This window comes from Balaenoptera borealis (genome assembly GCF_965194805.1).
Source record: "Balaenoptera borealis genome assembly, chromosome: 2".
NCBI classification, from domain to species: Eukaryota; Metazoa; Chordata; class Mammalia; order Artiodactyla; family Balaenopteridae; genus Balaenoptera; species Balaenoptera borealis.
In genome coordinates this window covers 58,887,618-58,909,663 of record NC_138867.1, presented here as the reverse complement: position 1 = coordinate 58,909,663, position 22,046 = coordinate 58,887,618, and the positions used below count along the sequence as shown (strand labels likewise).

The 22,046-nt window shown below is 33.9% G+C and overlaps 2 protein-coding genes across 6 annotated transcripts in view; one reads left to right on the top strand and one right to left on the bottom strand.

The window, feature by feature from the left end:
• Positions 1–7,204, top strand: part of LOC309622494 (uncharacterized protein) — a 96,441-nt gene extending 89,237 nt beyond the window's left edge. For 3 of the 5 annotated variants that reach the window (XR_014240907.1, XR_014240908.1, XR_014240909.1), the window contains one exon: positions 4,234–7,204. Coding sequence is in view for 1 of the 5 variants with exons in the window: in XM_082378574.1 (XP_082234700.1) it covers positions 4,234–4,303; positions 4,455–4,480 (96 nt within the window). In the remaining 4 variants the exon portion in view is untranslated. The remainder of the gene's footprint in view (positions 1–4,233) is intronic. The other 2 variants (XM_082378574.1, XR_014240910.1) reach the window with 2 other exon arrangements.
• FCHO2 (FCH and mu domain containing endocytic adaptor 2) overlaps positions 1–22,046 on the bottom strand; it is a 111,277-nt gene that overhangs the window by 20,501 nt on the left and 68,730 nt on the right. The window contains 7 exon segments of the mRNA XM_082378599.1: positions 2,508–2,619; positions 7,211–7,337; positions 10,081–10,184; positions 16,106–16,200; positions 18,428–18,470; positions 20,229–20,253; positions 20,591–20,602. Coding sequence (XP_082234725.1) covers positions 2,508–2,619; positions 7,211–7,337; positions 10,081–10,184; positions 16,106–16,200; positions 18,428–18,470; positions 20,229–20,253; positions 20,591–20,602 — 518 coding nt within the window.

Here is a 22,046-nt window from a genome sequence, read left to right as displayed (position 1 = left end):
CTATATGGCCGAACATGACTAGAGAAAAACGTATAATGATATAGACAAAACTCTCAGTTGGGTCCCCTTAGTATAACCTGGAAATTCTACTACATTCCCTAGCTCTTTTCATACCTTCTCCTTTCTCCTCTAACTCTAACCTGCAAAATTCCCTCCCCCACCTGCAGTCAACGACTTTCCTTTAAATTTTACGGACGAAATAAAATCAGAAAAGAACTTCCTCATACTCTCACTACTAAAATCCTAATCTCCCTGACTCTAAAGGCATGCATACCTTCTGCGTTCCCTCCTGTTTCAAAAGATAATCAGCCTATGCACCTAAGGTTAACTGTACTGAAGCACATCTCCTCTTACATACTGAAGGACTTCACTCATGCAATTGCCCCCTTTCCTGCAGATTCAATTTTTTCCATAAATATTAGATTTTTCCCATTAGCATATTGAAATGTATATCATCTTTAAAAAACCCAAAAACTAAAATTAATAAAGGCCTCCTCTGATTCTCCCATCTCTCTCCTGCTACCACCCTGTTTCTCTGCTTCTACTTAGAGCAAAATATCCTAAAAGAATTGCCTAACATTTGCTCTCTCCAAATACAGTTGTCTGTATTTGCATCAGCTCCTGCTCCTGAGCTCCCTCGAAGAAGTCTACTAGAGCTGCTCTTGTGAATGTCATTAATGACCTTCATGTTGTTAATGATCAATTTTTCTTGACCTGACGATAGCATCAGATACAGCTTCACACCTTCTTTCATGAAAGGGTTTATTCACTTAGTTTCTGGGACTCTGCTCTACTGGTTCTCTTCTCACCTCTCTTGTTGCTTGCTGTCCCAAACTCCATTGCTGGATGATTCTCATCCTCCTGTTTTTAAACACTGAAGGGGGCCAGGACTTAAGTTCTCATCAGATCTCTTCTCTACACCCTAATGCCCCAGGCTTTAAGTATCATGTACAAATTAATGACTACCAAATATTTTAGCCTGGACCTATCTCTGAACTCCAGAATCATGTATTCAACTATCATCAACTCAACATCCCCACTAAATTGTCTTAATAAGTACTTCAAATTTAACAATCTACTCCCTCAACAAATCTTGACAACTCTGTTTTCAAAATACATTCAGAATCTCATTACTACTCACAATCTCTTCTGCTAATACCCTTATACAAGTCACCATCATCTCTCACCTGGACTTCAGTGGTTAACCCTTTCTCTCTGCATCTACTCTGGCTTCTTCTAGTTTATTCTCCATATAGCAGGCAGAGTGCTACTTCAAAAACATAAGTAACCTCATCACTCCTCTACTCAAAAGCCTCTACTTGCTTCCCACCTCACCCATAATAAATTCCAAACTCCTTATCATGGTCTACAATGCCCAGCCTGATCTGTTCCCTCTGTGGACTTATCTTTGACTACTTTCTTCCTTGTTTACTCCTACTCAGTGACATGGTTCTCTTTGCTGTTTCTTGACTATGCCAAGCATACTTCTACCTCAGTCCCTTACACTTACTGGAATGCTCTTCACTCACCTATGGCTTGCTCCTCCCTCAATGTCTTTCAAAAACAACCTCAAAAAGGTTTTCACTGATCATTCTATCTAAAATAGTAGCCCTCTGTTGTAACTGTCTATCCCCTTACCCTGGTTTATTTTTCTTCATAGCATATATCAATACCTCTCCTTTTCCTAAGTAACATTATTAACTCATCAAACATTTGAGTGCTTACTATGTGTAAGACTGTTGTATGTGCTGAAGGTACTTTAGTGAACAAAAGTTCTTCTCTACAGAGCTTGCATTATCTCAAGTGAAAACTAAGAAACTTTCACAACAATGCAAGCTAATAACAGTCTTACACATATTAAGGACTCAAATATTTAATGAATGAATAATGTTATACATGAAAAATAAGGGTGGGGTGGTGGTGGTGGGATGAATTGGGAGATTGGGATTGACATGTATACACTAATATGTATAAGATAGATAACTAATAAGAACCTGCTGTATGAAAAAATAAAATAAAATTCAAAAAAAAAAGAAAGAAAAATAAGGGTGGTCATTCACCCAAAGATCATTTTCTTAATAGAAGGAGGTTAAACCAATCCTTCAAGAGTCTCCTGTAATAGACATGCACTCTAGGTCTCTCTTGCAAACATCACACTTTCACCAAAGATATACATTAGGCCAAGAATCAGAGTTCTATCCCCATCTACGTCAGCTGCCACAATCCTGTTCTACGGACATGTCAAACAACAGATGTGTCATAGTGGTCATAAAGCCTGGGCAAAAACGTACATAAACTTAGAAAAAAGCCATCACTACTGATTATAGTGACTTCTTAAATTTGAAAGACAATCTCTAAATGACTATAATTGATAGCAAAAAGCAGGTAAACAAGTAACAGAAAACTCTAACTAATAGAGAATCAAAATATAACTCTTAAAATTTACCACCAAGCCCCCTGCCCCTGAAACACACACACACGTATACACGTATCTTTTAAAAACTAACTTGGTGGGATCTGCCCCTTTAAAGTAGGCATTAACAGATTCTGTAAGGGCGACTGCCACAGGTAAGGTGTCCTGATTTCCAAGGCTGACAGGACTGGGACCTCGTGACACACCTAGAATAAACACAATTCATTTGTTAAATCCTGTAGAAAGATATTTATTAAATACCAAGACAGAGTAGAGTCAAAACATTAGCTTGTCACAAGTGACTCTATTACTGGTTTCAAAGATGCCCCAAGTATAAATCTGGTTAAAAAATGGAGCATAAAACAAGTTGGACAAATAAAAAAAAAATATCAGGAAAATATGTCACAGTGACTTCAATTTTAAATAGAATGACAAAGAAGGGTTGGGTTAAGGAATGTCAGAAGGAAAAAGCTCTTCACCTGAAGAGCTAAAATTACTAAAATATGGCTTCAAAACCATTCAGATACTAAATTCTTTCAGGTTCTACCAATTCACATATGTAAGGTCATTAAACTGGATTTTTCTATTTAAGGTATTTCTATACATTAGCTATTTCTAAATGAGCAGTGTAATGTAATCATGCACTGCTCATTATTACTGTAATTCTCCTTTACCTCTTCTTTGTCTTATGCTTGTATTATATTCCCATATTACCTTTCCTCGATAAATATGACTAATAACATCATTTTGAGGTAACATTCCTGACATAAAGTTAACTCAGTAAGATACCTTTAGAGTCAAATCATAGAAAGAGCAGTGTTTTAAAAGCATAATAAAATGTAAACAAATTTAATGTGTATGTTCAGGTGTTTTTTAAAACCTAAAAGTATCTGGTTTATTTCATAACAGACAAATCCCTTAAAAGAGTGCACTGCCTTTTTCTTTTTTTTTTTTACAAATGTACTCTCTCCATTTATGCCTTACCATTATTGTTATCAATTGGAAAGTGGAGCATTTCATTTAATGAATATATGATGAAATTTTGTAAAAGTAAGTCAATAGGGTAGTTAATTATGATTATTCATTCTTATTTAAAGAAAAATGTTGACCTAGGTTATTCATTTATCTCTGAAATTTGAATGTATGTTTTTTGCTACATAAATGTTACACAATGTTCATAGCCATCAGATATTTTTATTTCAGATGTGAGTTACTTTTGAGATACCTAGAGTATTATTAATTCTAACAAAAATCAGTACTAGCTTTCTTTGCCTCACAACTAAACCTGGGCTCCTACAAATAGTGAGAAAGAGCTTTTGTTACCTTTAGAGGCCAGGAAGATTCTGTAGTGTTCAAGATTTTGAAGAATTCTGATTTAGAAGGTTCTTCATAGTTTAAAAAAAAAATGACTCAGTGATTAAAAATACATGGAAACAGGAACTGCTGTTTCTAGGCCACTGGGAAAAGTAAACTCTCCCAAACAAGACAACTTAAAATTTCATATGAAACTAAACTCAATAATAAAATGTATTCACAAAATCACAACAGCTACTATCTACTAACCACCAATATATGCCAGACACTTTGCCAAAGAGGCATGAAAGAAATGGTACCTTTTTGAACCACAAGTAGTTTTTTCTGCAAAGCGGGAACATACTTTGTGGGTGATAGGCTGCAACGATGAAAGGACATGAAAATGTGTCTGGAGAAGTGTTTATAACCCAGATCAGGATATGGAAGACCTTTAATTTTATCCTATTGGCACTAAAAGCCACTGAAAATGTTTAAAAGAAACATGATTGTGTTTTTCATTTTGTAAGATCACTGAACACAGAGTGAATCCTGGATTGAAAAGAAAAATGACTTGGCAGGGATTCAAGTTTGGATCAGGTGAGAGATAATTAAATGAAAGCTAAGGGCTTGATCAAGAGGCAGTAGTTTCTAGGATATGTGATTACAACTATGCAAATACATGTTTGTGCAGTGGGAAAATTTCACTGTAAATCTAAATTAGTTCAATTTTTTAAAAAATATATTCTAGGGCTTCCCGGGTGGCGCAGTGGTTGAGAGTCTGCCTGCCGGTGCAGGGGACGTGGGTTCGAGCCCTGGTCTGGGAGGATCCCACATGCTGCGGAGCAACTAGGCCCGTGAGCCACAATTACTGAGCCTGAGCGTCTGGAGTCTGTGCTCCGCAACAAGAGAGGCCGCGACAGTGAGAGGCCCGCGCACCGCGATGAAGAGTGGCCCCCGCTTGCCACAACTAGAGAAAGCCCTCGCACAGAAACGAAGACCCAACGCAGCCATAAAATAAAAAAAATAAAAAAAAATATATATAGATCTATATATATATTCTATACTAGGGTCACTAGAAATTCAGGAAAGCATATTTTCAGAGAAAGATGAAGGCTATAATAATCTTTTATTAGAGAAAATTCTATGCTCTTAAATCTGAAGTTAATCTTTTCCCTTAGGTAACCTACACAAGTGGATATCTACACACAGTCATGGGTAACATTAATGTCTGCTACTACTTTGACATTAAAAATCAAAAAAGAAACCTACAAAGTTATTCTTTTCAAGTATCCAATTTGGGCATATAAAATGAGAATTCTTGAAATAATTTCCCTGTAAATTGTTAAGCCTGTTACTGAAATATTGGCAAGAAGAAAAAAGTATTGGAGAGTTAGGAAAAAAACTCAAAATCCACTTAACATTTTGGCATATCCCCTTTTGTATATTCCATTTTTGTTTCCAAGATCATATTGTATATGCATCCTTCAAAAAAATGTTTGACACAGGAAATATGTGCTTAGGTCCCTAAAAAAGTCTAAATGTGTACTACATTATTCAGAATAACTCATTTTTTGGAAATAATAAATTCCTTGGATGTTCTTTATAAGGATAGTATGCATTCTAATTTTGGTTTAATTGTTGCATATTTACAATTGTGTATGTTTTGAAAATGCAGAGACATAAAGCTGAAATAAAGGGTACCTACCTTTGTAACAATCAGTGAATATTTTTGTGGAATTCCTTTCAGCTCAGGAGTAAAAAACTCACTCCCAACTATTTCCTACCTCTGTGCCTCTAACTTCAGCTCACTGTAGGAATGGTTTTCATATGATAGCCTTTGCTTTGTGGTTTTTATATTATAGTTTCTCTTTTTTAACTGACATATTCTTTCTGGTTCTTTCCTAATCACTTTTTCTCTGCTTCTGATAGCTTAAGAAGTAAGATTTGTTGATATTTCTTAATGTTGAGGGAGAAGAGCAGGAGGGAGAAGGAAGATAATGCAAAAATAATGTATGTTTTTATAATTTATCCACTGCTATCAATGGATCCCATATAGAAACTGCACATAATTAGTACAAAATTGAGATAGTTAAACCTTAGAGTTATTCTTGATTTCTGAGACACCATAAATTGCTGGAAAAGGAAAAATTAGATAACAGAGTATTTTTAGATACACTTTAGGGTCATTAGTTAACACATACATCTGCTTTCGATACAATACCTTGTGAAGTCTCACAGTGCTTTTCAATTTCAGAGAGTGTCCCAATCAAATTATCATCTTCTATCATATTTAAATAAAACAAAATATTGCAGGAAAAGAAAATACTTTCAAGAACAAGAAGAATCAAAAACTTAAATCTAAACAGGGAGCTGAATAAACATCACAAAAAAGAAAGAAATTTTTAGGAAGATTTAAAGAAACTTTGTCGTATAAAATCCACATTACATCACATCCTGCCTGCCTGTATCATCACTGTCACCTACTTGTGGTTCTCCTATTGCCAGCACTGGCCCAAACTACAAACAAATATGTACCAACTTAATCAAAATTAAAGTTTCCATCACAAATAGAAAACGGTCTGAATAATCTGGAGATAATGGGAAACAACTAAAGCAATTTTGGTTACCCAGACCTGCCTGATTTCTAACAGGACCCATCTATGTTCTTTATGATTAAAATACAGATTCTGTGGAAACAAAAGGTCACAAAACCACATATACAAACAAAATGTAAGAATAAGTTGCTTGTTGCAGCAAACAAAAAGACTTATTGAATATATTGTTTATGTAAAGTCAGAAGATGGGAAAAACAGTATGTTCACAAAAGTATATAAAATAAGATGGTAACATCATGTTCAGACATTTAGAAATCAAATCATTTATCTCATTTTAGCCTATACCACTCATGCCATTTTTACAATGGCTACACACAGAAGACCCACTTCTTCTGCGTGAGTTTTGACAAATCAAATTAGGTATAATTAAATCAGCTTAATTAGGGCTCGGATTCTTAAATTCAACATGCATCAGAATTGCCTAGAAAGCCTGCTCAAAGACTGCTAGCCCCACTCCAGAGTTTCTGATTTAAAGGGTCTGCATTTCTAGTAAGTTCCCAGGTGATACAGACAGATGCTGCAGGTCCCAGGACCACACTGCAAGCACAAAACCCCTTCCTTTCACTGAATCAGTTGTTTTTAAAAGAAATTTTCTTAGGAATGTAAGTACCAATTCACAGTAGAAAGTACTGCATCGTATTCTGCCTTCAATTATTTATATTGGTCAGTAGTTTATAAATTTGATGCATTCTTAACAGTGCTAATCATGGTTAAAATTCTCTATTCAGAGAATATAAAATGTGAAAGAGAAAAGGAAAATGTGGCTTGTTTGATAATGCCAGGCGTGTTTCCAGAAAACCAAAATGTCTAATGCTTAATTCTTCACTACCCTCAGCCTGATCATATTTTGGATGTTAAATTTTGCATGTGATTTATGTTAATCACTTACCTACTGGAGTATTGGCAGCACTTAGTGACGCAGAAGATGAGATAGAGGAAGAACTTTCTGCCCGGGCTAACGGAGCAGCAGGAGGTGGGCTGGTATTGGAAGTTACAGGTGGGCTGAATGGCCTGGGCTTAAAAACAAAATGTCATTTACCAAAATGCTAAAACAATTCCCCAGTTATCAGAAAAGATTTTTAGCTATCAGGAACATTAATTTTAAAATACTACACCGAATTTATTGTGTTTCTTAAAACTCACAGAGATGCCTAGGTCAAATCATTTTCAAGAATATATTAAAAGCTGAAAAGGCTATTTTAAAATAATGCTGTCAAGACAATCTTTGTATATAAAACTTTTTCTGTATTTCAAAAAGTATGCTTAAGATAGATTCTCAGAAGTTAAATTGTTAAACGTTATGAAGGCTTTTCATACACAGTGCCAAACTGCTTCCCATTTGGGTAACTCACTTTACCCTACTGCCTATAAATATATAAGAGAATATTTCTCTGCACTCTTGCCTGCAATGAATAGATGAGCCTTAGAAGAAGGAAAAATAATAAAATTTAAAAAACTTTTAGCTAATTCTGTAGATAAAAATAAAATTGGCATTTCTCTTTTATGAGTTGTCTGTTAGCTTCACCTGATTTAGTTTGGGGAGTCTTAGTATTATCTGAGCTTTCACTAACCCTTTTCTTTATTTGATGCAAATATTTTCTTCCTAACTATTGCTTTACTTTTGGCATTTACAAATCTGTGCACATTTTCCTTATAATTCATTGTAATGCTTCCTCACTGAGAAAGTTTACCCCATTCAGAGGTTTGAGAAAATCTTAATTCTACTCTCTTCCCACTTTTCTGGTTAAAAATAAAAACAAATATGAAAAATATGATTTCAATTCATTTATCTTTTACTTTGGTGAATGGTTTTTTTCCTTCCAAATTCCTAATTGTTCCAATAATACATTAGCAACACTTCCTGAGGTGTTTCATTTTTAAAATATGGAATATTGAGCTTAATTAAAGACAACCTTTTCCTGCTTATAAAAGTTATAATTAAATGCAGTATTTATTTAGTGCCTATACTATGTGTCAGGTCATGGGTACTAGATACAAAGCAGTGAATTAGACACTGTTTCTGTCCCCAGCTATTTGAGGAACATGAGAAACAGAAGGCGAAAAACAACCAACAAAACCCTATAAGCATTCATACACTAAAATTATTCAACTCTACATCGCATGAATATAAATTTATAGATATACACTTTTATAAAAATTAGATTATACTGCCTAAAATATTTTACACTTAGTAAACCCTTGTGCCCCCAATTAATTATTTTTAAAGTATTAGTTCCAGAGAATGGCTTTTGGATGACTCATTATTATGGACAGCAGGTTGAAAAAACACAGCAAGGTGTAAAATGTGGCTGTGGAAATATACAGATGGAGGTGGTACAGGACATGAGGCGACAGGCATTATGTAAAGTGTTAAGGCATTAGCCAAGTATTAAGGATATGAAATTGGCTAAAGCATAGTCGAGTGAAGGAAGCACACACACAAAAAGTACAGTCATCCCTTACACTTTAAATCATCTCTAGATTACTTACAATACCTAATACAATGTAAATTCTATGTAAAAAGTTGCTCATGCAATGCAAATGCTATGTAAACAGTTGCTAGTGTGTGGCAAATTCAAGTTTTGCTCTTTGGAACTTTCTGGATGCCCCCCCCCCCAATATTTTTAATCCGTGGATGAGGAACCCATAGATACGGAGAATTGACTGTGGGTCAACTTTATATACAATGTGATCTATGCACTAAAAGAAACATGAGCAGGTGTATGGGTATAAGGAAGAGAATGACAGAGAATGATTAAGTCCACTGTGGGGTGGAGGGGAGGAGTAACCATCAAAGAGGGCTTCACCTAGGTGGTGATATGTAGCAGGGTCTTAAAGAGAGCAGTTTCCTACATAGAAAACTGAGGGGCATTTCAGACAAGAGGGAGCACAATAGAGACATGGATACATAAAAGAGCATGATGTGTTTGGGGAACAGTGGAAAGTTTCAAGTGGCTGGAACCTAGGTTGCAAAGAGGAGAAAACTGGACAGCTAGTATGGTAATACAGGTTGTTGAGTCAACTTTATGAAGAGTCTTGTAGAGTCAGCTAAAATAATCAACCACGTGGATTATGGGTGTACCACTGTAGATGTGTATCGGGGAAAAAGATCAAGCTTGACATTTAGCAATTTAATTCTGGCAATTAAACTGGCAAGTCAAAGATGAAAGTAAACCAGAACAGACTGAAGGAAAGAAGACTGGTTTGGGAGAGCCTGACTCTGAATAGAACCCATATATTTTCTTTCATTATCTGACAACTTTAGAAGACCAATGCCTTTTTCTTTTTTTAAGCAATGTGTACTTTTACAAGTCAATTAAGTGATGTGAACTCCAGATTGCTTATGTATAAAATAAAGAAAGCTGGACTAGATGCCCACCAGGGCTCCCCTGGCAGTAAGTATACTTCCAGGTCTAAGAACAGGCCACCATTTTTTCCTTAATATTTGACTTTAAGCAAAATTATATGAAAATTGCTTCTTAATTATGAAACAATGGGTACTGAATTGTATTTTTATAATGTGCTAACTTTCTCAGGAAACCTCTTTCCTCCTGAACAACGGTCTTGCTCCACAGGTATGATCACTGAGATAATATGGGGACGTGAAGGAAGTATCAGCAGGGAAAACTTTTTTGTACTTTGAAGACTTGAGTAGAAAATTCCAAGCATTTAGCAGTAAAGGGACATATAGAGAAATATCATTTGCATATTAAATCAAAACAGTTAAAATTTAAAAAAAAAAAACACCTGAGTACATACTATTTCATTAATCCCACTGAGTTTTCCTGAAGTAAGCTTTGGTCTGGAAGCAGGCCTTGGAGGTGGGACAATGGTGCCTACAGAAAGAGGAGTTGTGGGCCTGGCTGGTGGGTGGAAAAAGAATTTGAAGAAAATCATTAGTATGTACCAATCCCTAGATAAAAACAATCTATTACAGAGAAACTATTAGGATTCAAAGCTCATTTTTCAGAAGTTCTTTTTCTTTAAAATGTAATTATAGCTATTTGTGGAATGCTAGGAATGTATCAAACATGCTTTTTTCGAAGCTACCAATAATATTCCTGAAAAAAAAAACTAACTTTTCAATAAAACTGACATAATATAAATTGTATTTCTGTTTCAATTATTTATACATATAAAAATTAAATCTAGTAAGTAAGCTGGTGAAAATAAACCAGTTTAAGGCCTAAGGTCTTTAGTTTATTGCCAATACTACTTTACAGTTATTTGCAAGACCAATCCTTTGAAGCAACATCTTCAAAATAATAACATGAACTCTAAATAAAAACATTTACCTTAATTAAACTTGTAATCTCACTGTTAAGTTGAAACACACTGTGCCATTTTTTAGTGACAATCAAACATATCTTTATAGTTTACAAAAAAAATTTCCACAAATCACTATAATTAATTTTTGGTAAATATAGAAAATCATATATTGACTTTGTAAATCCTACATAAATTTAGTGTTCAATGTTTTTCAACACTACTTGCAAATGTTGCAATTTTAAAAACCAGAAATACTAACCTCAGTATTCCTAATTAAAAATAACTCTCCAGGGACTTCCCTGGTGGTGCAGTGGTTAGGAATCCGCCTGCCAATACAGGGGACACGGGTTCAAGCCCTGGTCCAGGAAGAACCCACATGCCACGGTGCAACAAGGCCTGCGAGTCACAACTACTGAGCCCGCGTGCCACAACTACTGAAGCCCACGCGCCTAGGGCCCATGCTCCGCAACAAGAGAAGCCACCACAATGAGAAGCCCGCGCACTGCAACGAAGAGTAGCCCCCGCTCGCCGCAACTAGAGAAAGCCCGCGCGCGGCAATAAATACCCAACGCAGCCAAAAATTAAAAAAAAAAACAAAAAAACTCTCAGCATGGTAGAAATTAATGAGTGAAATTCAAGTGTATGTCATCGAAAGTCACACATGTATTAACATAATCAAAGCAAGAGTGTAGAAGCAAATACATTTAAATGATCTTTAAATTAATTAAAATGATCCTCCAATTCTTTTGGTCCATTCTAAAAGATGAGTCTATAATTCAGATTGAAGAATATAATATGGGTGTGAAGAAATATGTTTCAGTAAGTTCTATAAGTTTACATATGTGCAAAGTTAAAAATATAAGAATGGGCCTAAGTATGTACATGGGGAAACAAACAGTAAAGCTGAGGACCCTTGGTCAGCAATGGAGGAGTGAAAAGAAGGAGCATGGAGGTGGTAGGAAGAGAACTAAAGTAAAAGGTAGTCACACCAGAGTGAAAGCAAATGCATGGGGGTATGGAATCATCTAGAAAGCAGATCATATGAAGAGATAAAAGATGCAAGCACCATTCAGGTTGCGTGAAGAAAACAGTAAAAACCTGATAAGAAATCAAGTTTAGATTCTAAGGCTGCTGCCTTCTTCCAGTCAGCACCAGTTCTTTCATGCTGTGCCCCTACTTTAAGTTGCACATTGGAAGAAATGTGCACTAACCTGAAGACTGTTACACTTCCCTGTGCTACGACATATTTACTTTAACGATAGTTCATTATCAATGAAACCAGCACTGACCAATACTCAAGTTATTTCAAGCTTGTGAGGGGGCTTAACATGGTAGAGACATTTACACCTGAAGCTTCATTACTCATCAAGTGGCCTGTCCAAATGGCATTTAGATTGACTCAATCTAAGCCTGGTAGAAGTGTTAAGTTCACCTTCTTCAAATAATCAGAATTTGCTTTTTGAGAAAAAGTAATAACAATGCTCATTAATATCACTGTTTATAAATGAATCTATTAATTATAGTAATAAATTTATAAATTATAAACAAATCTATCTCCATATGCCAATTAGATACTGCTTCTAGGAGCCTCTGAGGGAGATGACTACAACTGTTCACAGGTTTAAGTATCTTAACTGTGTTTTGTGGTGGTGGTGGTGCTCACTTCAAATAAATGGCCACTAGATGCAGTATTTCAAGAACATGAAGTGACTTGTAAAGTATAAAACACAGGCAAAAAAGAGCTAACCTACATCTGCTCTCTGACACTACCTAAGGGGAACAGATAAAGCATGTTTCCCATACCACCCTTCATCTGAATAAAGGCACAGACTAATCTAGGATCCAGAAGCAATGATGATGATGCAGAAGAAAAACCAGCAGCACTGCTAGCTTCTTCTGTCAGTAGCTTTTCAGAACATTTAATATTATGGCAAAGGTCACTGTGATCTTCAGAGATGCAGCTGTTGGAAAAAATCTCTCATCCAAAGCACCAGGGAACCCAAAGGTATTTTCAGCTTTACAATGCAATCTCTGGAATGCCTTCTGAGCTCCACTGGAGTCAGTAATTTTAACAAGTTCATCAGTAAAGGAAATCCACTGACTCTACAACCATGAAGCAAAAGGAAACTTATCGTGCTCGCTGGTGATGTCGTTACAGCAGGATAGCAGAGAGGGTTGGTGGGAAAGTCCGGTAATGGGTTTTCTAGACCCAAAATCGGACCTGGTTTCAAGTAAAGAACCAATTATCACACCCCCAGACAAATCAGTCTGGGAGAGAAAAGCAGAGTTCCTATTCTGTTCACTAAGGTCAGCGGAAGAAGAAGAAAGAAACTGAAAACTAGAAGCAACAGAAAAATTCTAAAACTAAAATATAAATCTACATAGCCAAATAGTTCTTATTTCAGGTTAATATTATTTTAATTACTCAAAACTAGAAAAATTTAATAATACATGGAATAAGAGCATGAGCTCAAACTTTATATTAAGTGAGGAAAATAATTATGAGAATAAGAAACTTAAAATATGTATGAGTAAAATTTAAGGTCCAAAAATATATAAAGCCAGAATTATTCCTGATTTTCAGAGGAGCAAAAGGAAATGCTAACAGTCAGTAAAAGTCTAAAGAGGTTTGACAGGGTGTCAAAGTGATGTCAAAGTGCTGGGTACATGTGTTCCTCAGCAAAGTGCCTGACTAGTGATAAAACTTAAAACTGTCATAGGAAGTTAAGATAGACTAAATCAGTATTGGAGATAATATAAAAAACCAGCCTAATATTTTTCAAAAGATAATTTTACAGGGGTTTTACAGAGCACAAGTGCTCAATTAACCCATGGGTAGAGAAGAAATGGTCTCTACTAGCACTTGTCGAAGGGAAGGAAGATATGAGCTATTTATATTAAATTTTATATACATATACTTTATCATATATAATTTATATATATGTTTATTTGAAGAAGCAACTGAAAATACTTCTGTACCAAACTTTAAGCATGCTTCTTAAACATATAACAACACTGAAAGGTTTAACATATCAGTTACTAACTGATAGGAATTATTTTCTTAGACTGGTTTAGCTGAGATGGAGTGATTAATGAATTAAGATTCTGAAAGGGACAAAGGAGAGCAGGGAATAATCTGACAACCTGGCCATTTCTAAAATGTGAAAATGGTACCAGTGTAGACAATGTTAAGGGATACATGCACTGTAAAAAGCGGTGGAAGAAAATTTAAGACAAAATGCCTATTTCACAATTTCACTTAGGGCCAGTGTTACAAAACAGGAGAATCATCGTAATGTATTCATCAGTTTTATCAATAATTATATTCTGACCAAGTGAAGACTTAATAATAATTACCACACAGCAGAATGTCTCTTTTCAACATCACTAACATTCTTCAAAGGGCAAAATAATCTGACATTTTTTAGACTTAATAGGAAGTTTTTAAAAGGCATACCAAAATAAATTTTAAAATAAGCAAAAAAATAAAAGTTTTATCATTCCCTACCTACTAAACATCAAATGACAACTAAATAAAACTATCATTTTTTTACCTGAAGTTGAAAGTGATATGGGCAAAATATTCTTTAGATAGGTAGCAAGAGGAAAACAGAGCACTTTTTTGAAAGGAAGGAGATTGTGCTAAAGAAAATAGAAACAAAGGGTGGAGTTATGAAGAAATTTCTATATAACTAAAACCTCTGTGATAACAATGTGAAAATTTTTATTAAAGATTAATAAAACCAATTCATAAAAGAATATTAACAAAATTAAAATTAGGACCTTCTCCATTCTAAAAACAGAACAAAACAGTATTCTGACATTTTTACTAAACAAAAAAAGAGACCTTAATACAACTTCAGTTTTTCCTATACAATTATTTTACTTATAAAATCTATTAGTAAGATTAGTTTCCTAAAACTAAATAGTAAACAAATGCCAATTGAGAAAGACTATAATGCCACTTCAGAATATGTGCAATTACCTAATGACTGCTTCTTGCTGTTCAAAATTCCCAATTGTTTCAGGTTAAGGTTGCCTAAAATCCATTTATAATTTCTTTTTAAAACATTAGTTTCTAAACAGTCCAATTTTAAATACTAGTGTTTATTTTATTATTAACAGTAAAATGTTTCAACATGGCTTACTGTTTTGTTAATCTGCCAGAGTATGATGAATTGAGCAAAGATTTTGGAATTAGTAAGATCCAGGTTTGAACCCATGCTTCATTTCCTAGTTATGTGGTGTTAGAGAAGTTCCTGATCTCTCTCAGCTTTACTTTTTCCATTTATAAAACAGAGACAATAAAAAGGACTTCATGCAGCAGTTAATGAGATTAAATCAAACAGAACGTGCATAGATCCCAGCAAAGACACAGCAAGAACTCAATTCAAGTTCTCTCCCCACCATTCCAGCATTCTCTTAAGCCCAAGTACTGCATGGCATTTCTGAAATCCCCAAGAAGGCTGAAGATCAACTTAAAGTGATTTTATTTTCCTTTTTTGAACAAGCAGTTTTATTAAACATGCTTTGATGGTTGACTAGTGGGATTTCACATTTTGAAAAAAAGAAAAATTTAATATATTCTTGCCAAAAGAACAACTAAAACACATTCATAAAGTTCTTTCATGTTGGGAAGTGCTAAAGCCTTTCTGGAAAGCAGTTTGGCAAAAAGTAACAATGGGCATATCTTGTGACTCATAAATCTTGTATTAATAAATTATTATAAGGATATGAGATGTGCACAAAATCTGCTTTATCTACGGATGTCCATAATACTAAAAACTAGATGCAACCTGAATGTCCATCAAGAATGGACTGGGGGCTTCCCTGGTGGCACAGTGGTTAAGAATCCGCCTGCCAATGCAAGAGACACGGGTTTGAGCCCTGGTCTGGGAAGATCCCACATGCCGCAGAGTAACTAAGCCCGTGTGCCACAACTACTGAGCCTGAGCTCTAGAGCCTGCAAGCCACAACTACTGAGCCCATGTGCCACAACTACTGAAGCCTGTGTGCCTAGAGCCCATGCTCTGCAACAAGAGAAGCCACGACAATAAGAAGCCCGCGCACTGCAATGAAGAGTAGCCCCCGCTCGCCGCAACTAGAGAAAGCCCGCGTGCAGCAATGAAGACCCAACGCAGCCAAAAATAAATAAATAAATAAATTAAAAATAATAATAATAATAAAAAGAATGGACTGGTTGTATTAACGCACATCTATGCAGTTGAATAATAAAAATTATTATTTGGGCATTGATACAGGAATGATGCCTAGAAATAAGGGAAAAAAAGTTGGTGCTTTGATGAATTTTTATTGTTAAAGCCATATGGTCTTTAAGGTAAGTTAACAAAATCAGTATAAAATCACTTTTATATGGCAATATGATCAGAGGACAAGTTAAGTTTTTGATCATTAAGTACAACATACAAGTAATGGATAAATCAATTAGAAAAAAGTAACTACTGCATTCCTTTACAGTTACACACACACACAAAATATATATATATATGTTTACCTGATGATGATGATGAAGTTAGTGAAGTTGAAGAAGATGAATCAAGAGATGGTCCAAACAGGGGGTCCCAAGCAAGTAAATCACTGGTCCCTTTCCTACCATAACATTTTAAAAATAAGGATTTTAGCAAATGAGTATTTTATTAGTATAAAATATAGTAACTTAGTTTTATTTCATAGAAAGCTCAATATATATGATTAAAGAGTTGGACGTTGTGCTTCACATATGATTGAATATGTGAAGAACTTAATTAGCAGGTTTAATGAACTGATATTTGTTAACTGCTATAAGCAGAACCCACAATAACATTAAGTTCGTAAAGGAGAGTAGATTAATCCCCACGGATTAAATCTTGTTATATTCTAATAAACGTAGGGGCTGTCAGAATAGAAATAATTTCAGTTTTACAAATGAAAAGCAGCATGGAGAGTCTATATGAGCTGCCTAAGGACACACAGCTAATTAATTCTATGGCACTATCAGATGTGCTAATTCACATCTGGAACCCAGTCTTGGACAGAAAATTTCTTAAGTGATATGAAATCAGATAGAATTTTTATAAGGCCATACTTATTATCAAAGATGAAGAAAAAGGGTAAAGGATTTTTTTAAAAGTACTTTTTAAGTAGAGGACGGTGGCTTAAGCTCCATGTATATAAATGACTCTATACAAACTTCAAAGGTCTGATCACTGCAGTAGATCATGCATAGGAGGAATTCTGCCTAGGTAATCCACTACCTGGGCCACTAAGGTGGTCTAGCAAAATGTAAGGGTCATACATACCTCTTTATGAGAGGTTACCAAGACTATGAACAAAATCAAGAGCATGAACATTCTCGTTTCAAAAAACTCAATGTGCTGCATAACCAAAGATTTTCTTCCACTGACCTCTTGGAATCCTTCAAACTAGTTACTCTCAGGATTCAACTCTTGGCTCTTTACTTTAATACAAACATAAATGTTTCTCTTTTTCATTTTAGTCATACCCTTTAAAGATGCTTAATCTCTAGGATCTTGAGCACCTGACCTTTGCCACCCCATCATTTTTTCAAATTAATTTCCCCAACTTTATTGAGGTATGTTTGACAAATAAAACTTGTATGTATTTATGGTATAAAAAAAGAAAATCCCCATTTAAAAATAATCTAATGTATCAAACTACCATTATTTAAAATATTTTTTAGAAATCCTAGAAAACAGGCCCACTATAATGAAAATATTACAATTACCTATAAGCACATATCTAGTATCTCAACATGCACCCACATGGAAGCACACTTACGATAAAGTATAGAATCACAACTGTATAAATGATTCCTAAAAACAAAGTCTTAAAACACTAAACTTATCTTTAAAAATGATAAATCAAATGAATACCTCCACTCTGCTCAATTAGTGCTTAGCTTTGAAAGTTTCCATTTTAAACTATTCATTTAATTAAGCCTACTTTTACTCATACAAAAAACGTTAAAAGAAAGTATTCTTGTTGATAAATATAGAAGTGAAAAAGGACCCATGCAACACTGGCTTAAAATATTTTTTTCTTTTTAAGAAGAACTGGCAACATGTCTTCTAGACCTCTCCTTCTTCAACTTAATTGAGACACTTCTTCATTTTGAGGTTCATAAAGTATACAGTCTATTTTACAAGGTCACAGACAAAATTGAAGGAAAACAGTGAGAGAATTTCCGTGTGAATAACTAGTTGAAATACAGACATGTATGAATTTGGGGTACTATCATTTATTTAGAGGAGTGAGGACACCAAGGCCAAATACAGTTGAATGGATTTTTTACAAATTATCATAGAAATACTGTCAAATGAGAAATAATTTACAACTTCTAAAAACTCTATATGACGTTTCAAAGCTTAGGAAACGGGATGATTAAAAACAGTCTACTGGAATTAAAACTACAGAGATAATAAAACGAAGGATACTTAAAATTTAAATGTAGTGGGGAGGGAATGATAAATAGGTGGAGGACACAGGATTTTTAGGGCAGTGAAATTATTCTGTATGATACTATAATGGTGGACACATATCAATATCCGTTTATCAAAACTCAGGATATACAACACCAAGAGTTAATCCTAATGTAAACCATGGACTTTGGGTGACAATGATGTGTCAGTGTAGGTTCATCAACTGTAACAAATGTGCTACTCTGGTGGGGGATTCTGATAGTGGGGGAGGTTTGGCATATGTAGAGGCAAAATGTATATGTAAAAATCTCCATACCTTCCACTCAGTTTTGCTGTGAACTTAAAATTTCTCTAAAAATTAAAGGCTATTTTAAAAAAATTTTTAACATGGAACTTACTCATTGGATGCAGCAGATGACTTTGATTTCGTTAACTCTTCACCTAATTAAAAAGTTGAAATATTATGAAAAAATTAATAATCTGAGTAATAAAATATTTTAATATAAAGAGAAATACTACACATACATCAATTTTTAAATTCTGGCATTAATAACATATATAAACAATTATGAAGAAAAGGAAAATAAGCCTTTAACAAGTTTTCTACCATGCTTAAAAATATAAAAATAATAGCTGAATTTCTGCTAAATCTTCTAATATCTTTGATAAGAAACAACTTAAGTCAACTAAACCATCATACTCATTAAACTGCTGTTCATAAAAAAAAATAGGGGCTACAACTTTAAAACTCAGAACAAATGTTTAAATACTTTTGTATTTAAATAATGTATGTAATAACTCAAGAATTTTAACTGATGAATCATGAAAGCATTTTTCAAGTTCTGATGATATTATTAATGATTATTTTATTGACCAAAAGTAGTTATTAATTCTTGAAGGACACCCTATTTTGAAAAATAAAATTTTTATATCAATAGTCTCTTTATAAGGTAGTCTATTTTGCTACCTTCTGCATTTATAACATGCATCATTTCATAAGCAATTGGTACATGGAGGAACAGCATCAGCAATACAAAAGTCCTGCTGGTTCGTAAGCAATTTTCATTGCACCTTAATGTTTTGCATCACCAAGCAATAGCTGATGAATGCAAAATACATCAACATGGGTAATTACAGCAAACTATGAGGAATACAACAGTGTACATAATGCCCATTCACATCACATTCTCCCATTTGGCTCATTTCAGCTGTTTGTTTTGCCTCATGGTGCTTACTGTGGTGTTTGTCATCTTTTTTTCATTTTGCCCTCATCTTGATAACTCAGTAGCCCCCTTTTATACTCATTTTCCTCACATCCCCTATCATCAAGCTACTTACCATTTATTTTTTGAAAGTAAAACCCTACTTTTAGTTTGGTATTTATTATGAATTTAATAGGTCTTTTTAATTGTGCTAGAATTTTTAATTACAATTGATGTCATGGTTTTTATTTAGCACTGTGTTCACAAAATTGCATAGCTTTTGTGTGGGCTGCCTCAACTCTATTTTCCCCAAAACTCTTGCTATGTTTAATACATGATTCTGCAAATGGTGTTAACACCCCAAAAACATTTTTAGTATAATTTAAGTTACTATACTAAAAATCTTATATTAGAAGTTGCAATTGTGATACGACTTAAAAATAGATCAGGCTAAAACTCATCTTTCTGGGGACTTCCCTGGTGGTCCAGTGGCTAAGACTCTGTGCTCCCAATGCGGGGGGCTCGGGTTCAATCCCTGGTCAGGGAACTATATCCCACATAACGCAACTAAGGGTTTGTATGCCACAACTAAAGATCCCGCATGACACAACGAATATCCTGCATGCTGCAACTAAGACCTGGCGCAGCCAAATAAATAAATATATAAATATTTAAAAAACAAGTGCCTTCTGGCTCATGAGGAAGAGTTATGCTAGTTAAACAGTTTTACGTGCTTGATCAGAAGCTGCTCTTTGGCTTTGTTAATTTCTGAAAAACGTTGTAGCCACGTATTCAAGTTTAAAGCATATCTCAAAACTAAAAGAAATAGTATAGATAAGTCGTCTTCTGTTGCAAAACAAGTATCCTTCTGGTCTGTCATTATGGCTCATGATGAAAAAAGACCATTTCTACAACTACATATGTTAGGCTACAAGCTTAGCAAATTCCCTGATAAATTTTAATAGACTTAAATAACCAATTTAAATGTCAAACTTACTAGATGAATTCCGATTCATCTGCACCTAAAATAGAAATGCAAAAACTAAGTACCATTAAACAAATAATTTAATGCGGTAATAAAATATGATAAAACGTTAATACTGGGAACATAATTTTAAGTTGTTTTTAATATATCTGCTCAATTATAAACTATTTACATAAAAAGATTACAGAAAAAACTTTTTTATAGTCAAAAAATGTGTACCTTTAAATCATTCAATAAAATGTTTTAAAATACTAGTATCTACAGCAACATACTATGACTTGCTAATTTAAAAACACAAATATTTTGAAAATCAATGTTCAAATATACAATTTCTTTTTAAGTCAATAGGTAAAAATATAAAATCTTGCACTTACTGGGCTGTGTCTCTAGCAGTACATGGAAGGAAAAAGAAAAACACAGTGTTTAAAAAAAAGGAAAAAGAATAACACAGTATTTGCTTTAGAATTTAAAATGTATTTCCTTGCTCTAATAATCCGTCTATTCCCTTCTTAATCATGTCTATTGATAAAATCTGTATACCTTAAAACACATACACTGTTGGAGGGAAAAACAACTTAAGCTAGATAAGCAAACTGGGCAATAAAATATACTCTCAAGACCCCTCTTTTCAAATATTAACAATTAAAAATTTTCTGATTATTATTTATTTTCTGAGTATGAAGTTAACATGTTTACTTTTTTAAAAAAAAATAGAAAAGAGCACAAAGCATCAATTATCTTACTACCCAAAGACAGATGCTTAACATTTTGATATATATATATCCTCCAGGCTTTTATTTACTTACACATATATTTTAAATTAGTTATGCTCTTACACAATAAAAAATTTTTAATGGCTTCACAACTTCCTACTTCAAATATAAACCATAATTTAATCTTGGCATTAATGTTAAATAGTAATGGTGGAATAAAACCTCACTTCAGAAATTTGGTGGAAAAAACTATTCTCAAATTAAATTCTAAAAGTATATGACTGGGAGAAAAACACTTTTTCTAGACAAATACATAAAGTCTACTTAAAATATGTAATTAAATAAAATACAAAATGGTGAGAACTTTTATTCTCCATTATCAAGAAGAATAGGTTTAATATCAGCTACAATAAGTATGTACAGATAAACTAAACTGACATTCTAAGACATGCTTTTTTCCCATAATTTAACATTTCTAAATTTAAGAGTATGACATCGATAGAAAGATTACGGTGATTTTTTTTCTCCCTCAAAAGCTATCAAGTTTAGTATCTCAGAATTGAGGAGTTAACCACTATCACTAAGAATTCTTATTTGCCTTTTCCTATATGAAAAGTATGGAAAAACCATTAATTACAGTGACAGAAAAAAAAAAAAGCAAAGATAGAATTTAATTTCACTTGAAATTGATTTTTATGGAATTCCTTTTACATAAAGTTCACCAAAAAAAATGGATGAAAAACTTTAACATTAGATGAGGAAAAGGTTAATACTGTAGTTCACAAAACTCTGCCTGAGACATATAGCACTATTTATAAAATACATCAAATGGCAGAAATAGTGGATTTTCCACATTTTTGTTTAAAACACATTCAAAAGGAAGCAAAACTAAACCAAACTCAAAAATTCATTTGCCTGTATAAAAATTATAAACTGTATACCTCAATAAAGCTGAAAAAATTATAAATATTTCCTCATCCAACATGCTTAACTATTTACTAAGTGATGTTTTAATTTTCATTAGTCCTAAAACTAATCAGATGCAGGTAGATGAGCTTAGAAAAACCAAAAACCAAAAAACCCTCAAAGGCTTCTGTATAATGAGTGCAAACTTGCT